This window comes from Stenella coeruleoalba (genome assembly GCF_951394435.1).
Source record: "Stenella coeruleoalba genome assembly, chromosome: 9".
NCBI classification, from domain to species: domain Eukaryota; kingdom Metazoa; phylum Chordata; class Mammalia; order Artiodactyla; family Delphinidae; genus Stenella; species Stenella coeruleoalba.
The window spans coordinates 8499663-8513574 of record NC_137155.1 but is presented as its reverse complement, the minus strand read 5'-3'; the positions used below and the strand labels follow the sequence as shown (position 1 = coordinate 8513574).

At 56.8% G+C, this 13912-nt stretch overlaps 1 protein-coding gene across 2 annotated transcripts in view; it reads left to right on the top strand.

Annotated features, from left to right (window-relative positions):
• The window catches only part of ADCY1 (adenylate cyclase 1), a gene marked incomplete at its 5' end in the record, with an annotated part of 117883 nt that overhangs the window by 65234 nt on the left and 38737 nt on the right, over positions 1-13912 (top strand). For both annotated transcript variants that reach the window (XR_013829754.1, XM_079931484.1), the window contains 3 exons: positions 402-560; positions 5182-5323; positions 6944-7099. Coding sequence is in view for 1 of the 2 variants with exons in the window: in XM_079931484.1 (XP_079787610.1) it covers positions 402-560; positions 5182-5323; positions 6944-7099 (457 nt within the window). The remainder of the gene's footprint in view (positions 1-401; positions 561-5181; positions 5324-6943; positions 7100-13912) is intronic.

Here is a 13912-nt window from a genome sequence, read left to right as displayed (position 1 = left end):
TGACCGTTCCCAGGGCTCCTGGGACCCTGTCCGATGTTCCCCGGGGCTCTCACGCTGGCCCCTGGCTAGCAAGCAGGCACGAACACCCCTGATGAGGTCAGTGGTACCCAGAGCAGGATCGGCGTCCTCGATCGGGGTCCTGGGCTCATTTTTCTTCTGCTGCTGCTCTGGGTGGGGAGGGGGATAGGGGAGGTGGGATGCCTTGTGAGATGGCCAGTGGCCATGGGAGCAGGGGGGAGCCAGCTTGGAGTGACCCCTGCCCACCAGGGCCCACAGCTCGGGGGTCAGGCTGACTAGGTCAGGAGACCCGCCCCCCGCATGCTCCCGCTGCCCTGTGCTCCTGGCCCTGAGGGAGCAGACCACGGGGCCCCAGCCCCACGCCCTGCCTGTGTTTGCTGCAGGTCCGTGGCCGAGGCCACTGAGGTGGACCTGAACATGCGTGTGGGGCTGCACACCGGCAGGGTCCTCTGCGGGGTCCTGGGCCTGCGCAAGTGGCAGTACGACGTGTGGTCCAACGACGTGACCCTGGCGAACGTCATGGAAGCTGCCGGCCTGCCTGGGTAAATCGGGAACCCTGAGGGTAGGGGCGGGGGATTCTAATTCAACCTTCTGCCTGGGGATCTGGGAATGCCCGGCTGTCCCAGCCCCACCCGCAAGGCCCCAAAGAGAGTGGGCGAGCCAACCCTGGAGGAGGAGACTGAACGCTGCCCCTGTGGTCTGCCTGGCTCGGAGCTGTCCTGCGTGCTGAATGTCGCTTCTCTTTTTGCTTTCTTTCTCAGACTTAAAGTGGAAAGTGTTCTGCCTTTAGAGCCCCACTAGGGAAGTTACAGATTTCCTTCTAGAGTGAGGACGGTGCATTTCTCACTGGTCCGTGCACTCCTAATGCTTTCTCATTACAGTCGCCTCCTTTGGTCTCATTTTCTTCAAACCATTCCCCAGAGCCAAGGCATCACGTACGGTGAAAACATTAACCCGAGAACTGAACGGGACCTCCCCGCCCTCCACGAACGGTGGGCAGCAGGGGGACGATGTGACTGCAGAAGAGGGGGCTCTGAGGCACACTCCCATGGCCCCACCCTCCCGATTTCCGCCTCTTAGAGGGGTTGGCGGCCGTGCTCGCAGCTGCCGCAGGGCCCAGCTGCGGTTCCCAGGGGCTAGAGCTGAGCCTTAGACTCCTGCACACGCATGTCTGCTTCTGTCTTGCGAACCTCAGGGCAAAGCTCTGTGCCCTCCGCTCTGCGGGGCCTCAGGGCCCCTCTGGCCCTGGCTGCCTGTCCCCAGCTGTCCTGTTCTCACCCTAGAGACCTGGCGTCCTCTGGGCCGCATCTTCCCCGCTCCCTCCTGGCCTGACTTTTTGGGGGAGGTGGCGGAAACAGGTGACACCTTTCCTTGTGCCAAGGCCCTGAGCTCGGCCGAGGGACCAGTGAGTGACATCCAAGGCCACTGGCTCTGGAGAGCAGCTTTGAAATTGCAGGAAAGGAGAGCTTACGGGGCTCCAGGAAGCCACAAGCCTGGAGATTAGAATCCAACGAGCCTGGATCCACGCTAAGCCTGCCACGGGAGTGGCCGCGGCATTTCTAGGCGAGCTCAAAAATCGCGGCATTGTCATCTGTGACCCGGGCTGCCTCTGAGCGTCCGCCTGGGGGGACCCTCTTGGCCACCGACCCCTCCTTCCTCCAGGGCCCCGTCCTTCCAGCACCCCTCCGCTCCTCCTGTTCTCCACCCTTCAGAGCAGGGTCTCGGTGGTGGGGGGGAGTGAGTCCCAGCAGTAGCCCGCCTGCAGCCCCGCTGTCCTGCACAAAGTCCAGCCCCCTGGCCGGCCAGGTGGCGCCAGGAGCCGCCCACCTCCCTCCTCCCCTGCCCACTGAGGTCTTTCAGCGTTCCGCCTGCCGTGCGGACAAGCACACGGACTTCCCACCGCCAGGGACCCCGCTCCGCAGCCCCCTCACCTGGCCAGGGCGTCTTTCAAGTTCCGGCTGACCGGTAGCTTCCCTCCTTCCACTCTACCTACCAGTCCCATGGTGGGGGGCGTGCATCCTGCCTGCCCTGCTCTCTGCTTTGCTTCTTTCTTCCCTCCTCCCCTCCACTCCCCCTTTCGGAGACACCCACCTCAGGAGCACAGTGTTTACCGAGCACCTGGCTTTTCCAGGACGGGGGAGGGTGATGTTGGCAGCGAAGACAAAGCCCTCGGCCCCGGTGGGGTTCACGTTCTTGGGGGGCCACCGGGGGGATGCAGAGAGGGGAGCACGACACGGGGCCGGGGGGAGGTGCCTTTATCACCTGTCAGCCTGGGTCTCCTGGGCACTGAGGTCAGTTCAGAGCTGGGCGGGGGTCTGGGGCGCTCACAGGCCCTTGGGGGCACTGAGACCCTGGCACTGTGCACGGAGCGCCAGGAGGAGGTGCGAGGAGGAGGGAAGATGATGAAGGTCCGAGCCTGAGAGCTCCTGAGAGGAGGGGAGCGCGAGACAGGAAGAGGGGCAGGGGAGGGTGGGGTGGTGAGAGGGAGTGCGGGCAGCCAGGAGGAGGGCCGGGGAGGAGGGAGAGCCGTCAGCTGCGTTCAGTGCTGCAAAATGAGGACTGGACACCAGATCAGGTGTGTGCAGCCAGCGGTGGCCTCAGCAGAGGGTTCAGGGCACACGAGGGCCAAAGCGTGAGTGCCTGGCTCCCAGGGAGACAGCATTGCGACTCTCCCCGCAGGGCAGGGGGCGGAGGGGAAGGAAGCTGGCCTGGGAGGGGCTGCTGGAAAGCTGCTCTGTGAGTGGGGACCAGGGGCTGTTGAGCCACCCTCCCCGGTGCCTCTAGGGGCCTGGCACACGTGGTGCGTGCACCCCTCGGGGTCCTGCCTTGCCCTTGCAGCGGGGCAGGGGGGGAATGTGTGTGATGGGGCTTTTCCAGTAACCTTCCGAGAGGCCCCTGGAGATGGTGTCCACCCTGGAGCTTCTCAGGGTTTCCTCACTCTGCCTCTCTTTAGGTTTGCTCTTTCTTGCACTATTCTTAATGTGATGCCTTCATTCTTTTAAAAAATTTTATTTTATTGAAGTATAGTTGATTCACAATGTTGTGTTAATTTCTACTGCACAGCGAAGTGATTCAGTTACATGCATATATATATATATATATATCAATACGTTCTTTTTCATATTCTTTTCCCTTATGGTTTATCACAGGATATTGAATATAGGTCCCTGTTCTGTGCAGGAAGACCCTGTTGTTGATCCATTCTCTATATAATAGTTAGCATCTGCTAATCCCAAACTCCCAGCCCATCCCTCCCCCTTCCCCCTTGTCCTTCTTTTGCTTTCTTCATCCACCCACCTATCCACTCATCCATCCTCCATACTTCCTCCATCCACCCATCCATCCTCCATCCATCCATTCTGCAAGCACTTATCTTCTATTCATTGGGTATTCGGGGAGTGTGGCTGGTCAGACAGACAGATGGACGGGCGGGCGGACAGATGGGAGGAATGAGTCACTGCTGTGTCTTTACCCCAGCATCTCACGCTGGGACCCCTGGGACTTGATTCATGGACTCCTTCCCAAGGCCGTACACCCTGAGTGGTTGCCTTGGAGAGGCCAAGGCCAGGGAGGGATGGGGCACCTGTCTGCTTCTTGGTGGCAGGAGACCACACAGCCCTCTCTGCTGCCCTGAAGCACACACGGCTCCTGGTCAGCCCCAAACTGAAGTGCTGGATGCATGTTCCAGGCTGCCTGGAAGCAACTGAAATTGGGTCCTGAGCAAATGGCCTACCCGTGCCCCCCACCCCAGGGGCCCTCAGGTAGGAACCATGATTGGGGTCACCTGCATACCCCACCCAACTCCAGGGTATGGTGGAGCCCCCTCCGCCCCAGGTCCCACATCTCCCCACCCCTATTGTCTTGGACAAGACAGTCTCATCAATAACTGGGCTCTGGTGCTGCGGGCCTTAGGGATGGCAGACACTGGGCGTCCCCACCCTCCGTCTCCAGGGCAGGCGAGCTAGCGTGGCTGTCTTCACTCCCACCACCTGTGTTGGGGGAGGGATCGCCCCGTTAGCGGTGGGCAGCACTTGGAAGTGAGGTGGCCCTATCCCCTTTAGTGGCCTTGCTGCTCAGGACCAGCCAGGCCTCCAGTTTCTCCCCAGCCCAGGCTGAGAGCCTGGGTGCTGTCCATTCCCACCATGTGCTTTTAGGGCAACCTGCACCCGAGACCCCTCCTCTTTTCCAGAGCCTGAGATGCTCTGCGCTGAGAGTGGTCGCTGATGTTTGTGTCTCCCTGTTGGCCCCTCAGCTCAGTGACAGGACTGTGCCGTCCCGCTCTGTGGTGGAAGGAAGGGAGGAAGGAAAGGAGGGAGGGGGACCAGTGAATGAATGAGTGGATGTGCGTGCATTTCTGGAGACTGTCGATGCCGTTTGCAGTTCAGGGCCAGGCTGATGGGGTGACAGTGTCCCAGGTGCCCTCAGGGCCAGCAATGGGGGGATGCTCACTCCTGCCTCAGTGCCCTGCATGTGTCTCCCCCTCCCCGACCGAGGAACTCAGGAGACTGTTTGGGGACGTGAGGGCTCAGGTCTTTGCAGGGAGTGTTTTGCATGCTGGGGAGTTTGTGTTTCTCCCTAAGCCCCAGTGCTCAGGCCTTGCTAAGGGCCGGAAGCTCAGGCCACGTGTCTAGGTTACGTGGGGACTGGGTTTAGCTCAGGTTATGCTACCTGAGGATTTCTCCTTCTCTCACCAGAAAACTCACTGGGGTGGGCATGAATGCCGCACACATGGCTCTGTTCCCACCCGCCCACTTTGTGTGGGGACAGTGTGGGCCTGATGTCAGGCTGGGGTCCTCCCGCCCTGGGGGTTTGGCTTCTCCCCTCACCTTGCCCCCCTCTCCTTCCCTCATCGTCCTTTCTGTGTCCTCTGACACTTGCTTCCTTTGTCCCCTTCAGTTCCTCTTGTGTCCCTCTGGCCCCTTATCCCCTCTGCCTGCAGCCCTCCCTGTTCTTGGCCCTCCTTTGCACACTTCCCCCTCTCTCGTGGGGTCCCTCCCCTGCCCCATCCCACCTGTCAGTCCTCCTGTGCGTATGCCCCAGGGAATCTGAGTGTTCCTTCCAGAGCTCTGCCAGGACCCCGCAGAGCATCGCCCGGATGCCTCCCAGACCAGCTGCGGCCCCGCAGGGGAGGCTTCGTCCAAACCTCCGCCTCCTTTTCCGTAGGAAGGTTCACATCACAAAGACCACCCTGGCGTGCCTGAATGGTGACTATGAGGTGGAGCCGGGCCATGGACACGAGAGGAACAGTTTTCTGAAAACTCACAACATCGAGACCTTTTTCATCGTGCCCTCCCATCGGCGAAAGGTGGGCTCCAGAAGGGGTCCTGTGCGGAGCCTTCTTAAGGACTCATAGCTCCCCAGATGGCTGCTTCTCAGACCCTGAGCTCTGCGCACATGGGAGGGTGTCCCCGCTGACCTTGTGTCCTGGGCCTGGCCTGTTGCCTGTGAGGGGAGGGCCGTGGGGGAGGGGAGGGGATGGAGCTTGGAGTCAGGGCCCTGGGGTCCTCGAGGGCTGGGCCATCCTGAGTCCTACTGCACCTCCCTGGACCTTCACTACCTCTCCTGCAAATCAGGTTTGAGAACCCTCTGCAGGAGGTCAGGGATGGGGTGCGCTATGGATCAAGGGGTGCTGTGCAGACAGGAAGGCTTGTGACCATCCTGTGTGAGCGCTGAAGGTCACTCTGTCCTGGGAAAGTGATCTGGACACGATTGAGGGTGACCGAACCACTTCCGGGGCTCAGGTGAGGGGCGCAGAACTCAGGTGAGGGACGCAGGACTCAGGTGAGGGGCGCAGGACTCAGATGAGGGACGCAGGACTCAGATGAGGGGCACAGGACTCAGGTGAGGGACACAGGACTCAGGTGAGAGGCACAGGACACAGGTGAGGAGCGCAAGACTCAGGTGAGGGGTACAGGGCTCAGGTGAGGAGTGCAGGACTCAGGTGAGGGGCGTAGGACTCAGGTGAGGGACGCAGGACTCAGGTGAGGGGCGCAGGACTCAGCTGAGGGGCACAGGGCTCAGGTGAGGAGTGCAGTGCTCAGGTGAGGGGCACGGGACACAGGTGAGGTGCACAGGACACAGGTGGCCACAGTACTTCTTCAGGATACAAGCAGGTCAGGGAGAGCTTGGGGTTTCACTGTCCTGGTGCATCCGTGGGCCAGTGCTCTCCAGGCCAGGATGCGGTGGCACCCATGTGATGTGGGAGCTGGGGATGGGTGTGGCACTGGCCAGGGGAGAGAAATGGGGTTCAGGGCAGGACAGGCAGGGCAGGGTGAGCTGACTTCTGGAGAAGGGGAGTGAGTGTGTGAGGGAAGGGCAGGTGTGAGAGGTTTGGGTGACCAGCTGGGGTCAACCTGGGGACATAGGAGCAGAGGGCAGGGCGCCAAGGAGGAAGGCTTGCGAGCTGCTGCCGGGATGCAGGAGGTTGTGAGTCAGAGGAGGGAGCCTTGGTGCCATGAGTGGATGCCGCCCCACCCGTCATACAGAATTAAACAACAGCGTCAGCCATGGCTGCGGTTTGAGGGTGGGAAGGATGGCGAGGTCTGTACGATGAGCAGCCCCTTGGGAGAAGTTTGGGTTGAGGAGGAGAGAGAAAAAGGTGAAAGGCAGAAGGGCAGGTCTGCAGGACGGACCCCGGGGGCCAGTGGGTGACACTCATCAGGGTGGTGCTGCCCCAGCTGGGTGATGTCCATGCATCCGCCCCGGGATTCGGGCATCGCTCTCGTTTCAGAGGCATTGGACGTAGTTGAGACCTGCGTGTTTTGGGACTGGGTTGCCGGTTCTGTTCCCTGCTGGGTCTGGTGAGCCGCAGGTCCTCAGCAAGTGGCCTGTGATCTCCCTGCCCCGTTAAGTTCGTGCTCCCCGCCCAAGAGGTAGGACGTGTGTGTCGGCTCACAGCGTTTCTCTCTGCTGCACGTCCGCACAGATATTTCCAGGGCTGATTCTCTCAGATATAAAACCGGCCAAGAGGATGAAGTTCAAGACCGTGTGCTACCTGCTGGTGCAGCTCATGCACTGCCGGAAGATGTTCAAGGCTGAGATCCCTTTCTCCAATGTCATGACCTGCGAGGACGACGACAAGGTAGGCGGGCCCCACCCCCGTGTGCCGGTCCCGCAGGGAGTCCCTGTGTGTCTGTCCTCCCAGTGCCGTCCTGCTGCGGTCGCCTCCATTAGCCCTCGCCCTTCACCTCACACAATCTTGTAAATGCTGTTCAGAGCTGGGTTGCTTTTGCTTTCCTGCAAAACACTTTTCATTACGTTGTGGGTTTTTTTTGCAACTTGGCATCCCATGGATTTATCGGTAAATTCAAGCCACAGTCCCCCAGCCGTTGTTTAAATCTGTCCTCAGGATATCTGTACGTGTCAGATATTGTATCGCTGGTTCCGGAGCCCCCGACCTCCTCTGTCTGCACCCCGAGAGCCTCAACGTGGTGTCACCCCAGCCTTGCCCTTCACCTCCATGGAGAGCATCTCTGGCCATCCCCTCCCTCCCTCTCTGGCTCTCATATCAGAGGCCGCTCCTTCCTGGGTTAAGTCCCTCTAGTTCGTGGCGCATGGCCTCCAGCACCTGACGGAGGTTCCTTTTGTGGGTGTTCCTGCAGGTGACCTGGGTGCAGGATTTTCCGTCTTTCTTCTTGGGTTGGTCAGAGTCACCTTGGTCTTTAGTCTGCTGGGATGGGGCGAGGCCTGGGGTGAAAGCCTGGAGCTGAGCGGAGGCAGCATTGTGGCTGGCGGGGGGATCCTTAGTGTCTGCTTCAACCACACAAGCATACTGCCTGTAACCCGGGGCCAGAGACCCTGATCCCTTCCCCCCCCAGGGAAGACCCCGGTCCTCTGGGGCAGGAGGGCCGCGTCCCGGCAGCCTGGGGTGAAGCCTGTGCTCCGCCACTTCGTCAGCAGCTTTGAGCGTCCTCCCCGCGTCCTCTTGTCTTTGGCCCTCCAGTCCCCTCACCAACGGCTGTGCCTCCTGAATATTCTGACTTTCACTATCACCTGTGCTCTTGGGTCTGCACATCCGTGACCGATTGCCTGTTTCCCGAGATTGCATTGCCGCTTCTGCACTCTCATTTTCTCCTCCGTGTGGGTTTTATGCCTTTAAAAGGAATTCCCTCACCACAGTTTTAGTGGCTTTTCAGGAGGAAGCAAAATCCTGCTGACTCTCGCTCGTGGTGCCTTATTCTAGAGGAATTTTCTTGTGATTTTGATGACGAGCTCCTGTTTGGGAAAACTTTATCTGGAGATGCCTAAGAGCTCTGTTGCTGGTGAATTCCCTCAAGAAGATGGGCCTTTCCTCTACTGGCCTTGCAGGAGGCTAAATGCCCAGCTTGTGGTTTTTAGATGTCCCAGGTGGTACGCAGCTAGGTCTAAGGCCAGCTGTCTTAGACCGACCCCACTGCGTGGTCTCTCCTGGTTGGTGTTTGCTGACGGAGCCTCTCAGGGTCTGGGGTTCAGCCGGAGGGCTTTGACCTCACTGCCCATCTTGCTTGGGCCCCTGGATTTCTGTGAGCCCCATGAAAGCTTGATGGTACCATTCCCTGGCCTGCATTCCCACTGTCCTGACGCTTCTGGCCTCTGGTCATTTTCCTTACTTTCTTGCCAGCTCAGTTGTACATTTCAAAGTGTGTATGAGTTAATATATTTACCCAGAATTTGTAACAGGAGAACTCTCAGGCTTTCTTGTTAGCCAGATTGCCAGGGTAGAAACCCTGATTTAATCTCTGTCTTCTTCCCACACTACCCCCTCCCCAACCCCCTTGATTCAACTTGACCCCGCCCCCCCAGGGATGGGACTGGGGGAGGGTTATGAGGTGCACAATTTAAATATGCATCCAAAACTCAGTATCAGGATGTGCTTCCCTGGTGGCGCAGTGGTTAAGAATCTGTCTGCCAATGCAGGGACACGGGTTCGAGCCCTGGTCCGGGAAGATCCCACATGCCACGGAGCACCTAAGTCCGTGCGCCACAACTACTGAGCCTGTGCTCTAGAGCCCGCGAGCCACAACTACTGAGCCCACGTGCCACAACTTCTGAAGCCCGTGTGCCTAGAGCCCGTGCTCCACAACAAGAAGAGCCACCGCAACGAGAAGCCTGCGCACCGTAGCGAAGACCCAACACAGCCAAAGATAAATAAATAAAATAAATGAATTTATAAAACAAAAAACCAAAAAAACCCCTCAGTATCAGGATAAGTAATAGTGCAATATTTTAAAAAATCAAATGTAATCCAAAAGAATCCACAATGAATGAAAAATCAAATTTTAGTTGAAGCCTGGGCAGTGCAGAGCCATCATCCTGGAGCCTGAGGCAAGGGCTGGTGTCCCCAGGACTCCTCAGGGGGGTTGGGGTGCGGAGAGGGGAGGGAACGCGTCATTCCTGCTGGATTGCCCAGGGTGGTGGAGTTAATAAGGCTTTTCCAGGGCAGAGCCTGCTGACCTGTGAAAGGAGCCTATGACCCCTGGATTCAGACTGTGTCTGATGAGCCTGCACAGCTAACATCAGCCTCTCCTTCGCTGGGGCCGGTGGCTCCTTGGTGTTCGCACTCGGACCACAGAGCGCCAGTAACGCCCCCGCCCCAGCCATGGCTCCTTAGGTTGGGGAGGAATCGCACACCTGGGCTCAACGCCCAGGACAGGAGCTGTGCAGCTCCTCCCGTCCCTCCCATCCCAGGGGTTGGGGGAGGCAGACCTGCTGTGTGCAGGGCCCCTTCCCTCCCTCCTTTTCCTTTTTTTTTTTTTGCGGTACGCAGGCCTCTCATCGCCGTGGCCCCTCCCATAGCGGAGCACAGGCTCCGCACGCGCAGGCTCAGCGGCCATGGCTCACGGGCCCAGCCGCTCCGCGGCATGTGGGATCCTCCCGGACCAGGGCACGAACCCGTGTCCCCTGCATCGGTAGGCGGACTCTCAACCACGGCGCCACCAGGGAAGCCCCTTCCTTCCTTTTCTTCCAGCGTCAGGAGTCACGGTTGGATTCCTGGACTCCTCGTCCCCCGAGCCTCTCACCTCCCCAGCTTTGCAGCCCTCCCGCCTCCCTTGGGAGCATGCGTGGTGGTGTCCTGGGTTTCGTCCTTGGCGCCCTGTCCCGGAGTCTCCCACGGGTCTACCCTGTGTGCTCAGGGTCCCCATGCCCCTCTCCGACACACCCAACATCTCTGGTGCTTGGGACACCTCCGCCACTGCCTGGCTGGCTCCAACGGAGGAGACCGCAGCCCAGGCCTGCGCTCTGCTCTCAGGCGCCCTCTGCACCCAGCCCGCTTCTCTCTCCGTCACGCCGCCTCCTCCAGACTCTGACCCCTCGTCCGCAGGGCGCCCGATTCCGGCCTCGATGCCCCCTGGGCAGCCTCTATGGGCCCAGGCAGCTCCCCTGCTGGGGAGGCAGAGAGCACAGCCTCCAGGGGCAGGTGCCGCAGGCTGGGAGCCGAGCTGGGAGCCCGGGCCTCTGCTGCCCTGCTCTGTGCCCTTTCATTGCCACCTGCCCCCCGCGATTAGTGAAAACGAGGATGGGGAAGGTAGAGGGCTGGCACCGTGGGGGGGGGGCATCAGAGGATGAAGACAGGGCAGGCGGCCTGAGGGGGGGTCCATGGTGGTCCTGGAACAATGGGGTGGAGAGGCTGTGCACGGGCGGGGCCGGCCACCAGTGGGGACATTTGGGGAGGATGACATGAGTGCCCCGTCCGGTGACCCCCGAGCAGAGCAGCCCCTGCCCTGCAGCCGTTCTCCCCGGCGGGTCTCAGATCCTGCATCTGCTTTAGGATGAGGTCTGCCTCATCGTTCCTGTTCCTGTCTTCCGTTTACTTTATCCGCACCTTGAGCCTGACCGAGGGGGCCTTGGAGATGGAGCTGGGGAAGCCGGCGGGATCAGGGCAGTGGGTTCCACTGTCGCCTGTGCCTATGTGCCGAGTTTGTGAGACATTGTGTCCCAGGTTCTGGGGGGTGACTCAGATGTACGTGGTCAGCCTCAGACCACAGTGCACCTGGAGTTCCCGTGTTCCTAGCCTCTCCTGGGTCAGCCGTGTGGGAGCCCAGGGTGAATCGGCCGCTAGGCGACGATACCGTGCACGCACCTCCGGCCAGGGACCTGGGCTTCGGGGTTTGGTGTCGGGGCTCCAGCGCAGCTTTAGGGTACTTCACGTCCAAGGTACTTCTCTCCAGTAAATCCAACCCCCGCATGCTTACGCTTGTCTGTTTCTTCCTTCAGTATTCCTTTCTGATTATAAAAGTAATTTATTGTGGAAAATATGGAAAAATACAAAAATGCACAAAGAAGAAGATGAAAAGCATTCATCTACAATCCGATCACCCTCAACCAACCTATCGTCAACATTTTCGTCCTTCTAGCTTCTTAGATGTGTGTATATTTATAAATTTCTACATAAAATTGATGGGATGATATACAATCAGTTTGCTGTTTGTTACTTTTTTTTCACTTGCCAGTGTATCATAAGGGTTTCTTTATATTATTGACTCTTCCTCAAAAATAGGGTTCTCTAATCATTGTGTAGATTTCCAGCCTAGGGAGAGACCGTTTACTTACTCAACTTCCACTCGACTTCCATTGATATTTAGGTCATTTCTGCTTTTATTGTTTTTTTTTTGGGTTTTTTTTTAAAGCAAAGTCAATGATTCACAGCATTGTTTTGCTCACGAAAGTGCACTCACATCTCTGATCATTTTGTAAAATGGATTTCTCTGAGTTGAGTATCTGCGAGCGTGGGTGTGTAGCTGGTTAGAGATTGTAGCGCCAGTGTTACCTATAGCAGCAGGTGGGAGCCAAGCCTCCCCCTCCCCGGCCAGCGTGGGGAGACGCTCTCTATGGAGTCCCCTAATACTGCCGGTAGATTTGCCCCTTCCAGAATGTACACCAGGAGCCTTCCAGTTCTCTCTCCCCTTTTAAAAAATGCTGCCTCTCTCCTTCTCTTCAGATTTAAAATTACCTAAGCATATTTATTTTAAAATACAAGAGTAACATGTACCCGTGATACAGAAAGTCCAATCTCCCAAACTGTTTACCATTTTGTGTTTTTTCTTCCCCCCCAGAAAAACCTGGCTGTGTGCTAGAAGGTTAATGCCAATAAGACCTGACCTATTTAACTGTCCCAACGCCCTGTCTTTTCACTCAGTGACAGACCTTGGAGATCCTGGAGACTCGTACCAGGGGGCCTCTACCTGCAGACAGACTTGTTTCCCGGTGCCTTGCTGATGCGTGGGAACGTGATTTCCAGATTTCTTCTCTTGGCCATCGGTGCTGAGAACATCCTTAAATTAAAAAAATTTTTTTGTACATCTTAGTGAACTTTACAAGGATAGCCTGCGGTAACTTCTTTGTAGTGAAATCACTGCGTTAAATGGTGCATGTATTTTAATTTGTGATCGCTGTTGCCAAATTGTTCTCTCCATGTTTTCCGCACTCACTCTTGTGACAGCTTCCCCAGCACGGCCTCAGCACAGTTTAAGCATTGTTCGTTGCTTCATGCCGCGTCTCCCTTCCTGATCTGTTTCAAGGTCTGCAGAGGGCCTTTCCTACCCTGTTTCCCAGCTTTTTGTTTTAAAGATGGCTCGGAATATTTTAGAAACATAGTTTCCACCATTACTGCTTGAATTTGATGAAGATCAAGTTCTAGCTTATGTTTGGTCCATACTTATTGAAACTGATTGTAATAACTTTTTTACTTCCCTTGGGTTTCCTTGATATACAGTGGTATCACTTTTAAATAGTGATAATTTTTGTTTCTTTTTTTACATCCTTTATTCAATGATAGTGATGAGTGGCATTCTTTTTTTCATTCTGGCTTAATTAGTTAAAACAAATAGAGTTTTCTTATTAATTGTGATGCTTTTGGTAAGAACTAGTAATGGGTGCCCAATGATCTCAAGAAAGTAGCCCTGTGAGTGAGTGTTTGCACTTGTTAAAATGAGAAGTAGATATTGAATTTTAGCAAATAGTGTTCGGTATCTATTGAGATGATCATTCTGGTGGCTTTTCTTCTCTGACTCTTACAGGGTAAATGGTATTACAGATTCCTCCAAGGTTTCTTTGACATCTAGTAGCTTTTTACTTGCTTTGTGTCCCCACCGAATCAGGATGCCCCAGGTATAACCACTGCAAGGGACAGCGGTTGGCTCCCCTCTCTGTCACCACAGTGATGTGTGTGCCACTCTTTTGTCACTGGCTTTTAGTTGTCGCAAGAGGACACTCTGACCCCTGAGGTGACAGGCTGACCTGAGGTGAATCTATATGTCCATCAGCCCCAGACAAACCAGACCAGAGCACAGTCGCCATTGGCCACTTACCTTCTGAGCTGAAGGTCACTTACCGTGGTCGAGACCCAGGCCAGGTCTGCCCACCTGGGAACAACCTGCACTGGCATCCGGAAAGCTGCTGGACAGAGCAGAGACACTTGCTGAGCTGGATCTGGGCATGGTGTTCTCGTTGCTTAGGCCTCAGGAAAGACTTCACGCCTCAGGACGGTTTCCAGGGGCTCGCAGGATTTCTCGTCTGAAATCACCCGACTGAGCCATCCCTCATGGCCCCGCTCGAGAGCTCTGTGCTTTCAGCTGCTGCCTCCCCTCCTGGCCAGTTTTGGTTCAGCCCTTATGCTGGCCCTTGTCTGGCAAAACTCCAGTGGGTTCTAGTAGGAGGTTCTGCTCTTCCTTGCTCCCCGACAGCCCATGTCCTTGAAGTGGATTAAACCCCAAGCTGTCATCCATGACGATCCAGCCACCACACCATTACCATTGTCCCCCGGGGAGCAAGGGGGCGTCGTGTAGATCCTAACATGTTCATAGTTGAAGGTAAGGTGGCAACTTGACAGCCTACTTCACAGTTTAGATGAAATGGACAAATTCCTGGTAAAACTCAAAAGGGCAAAAAGACCCAGGCAAAAGCGGAAATGTGAATA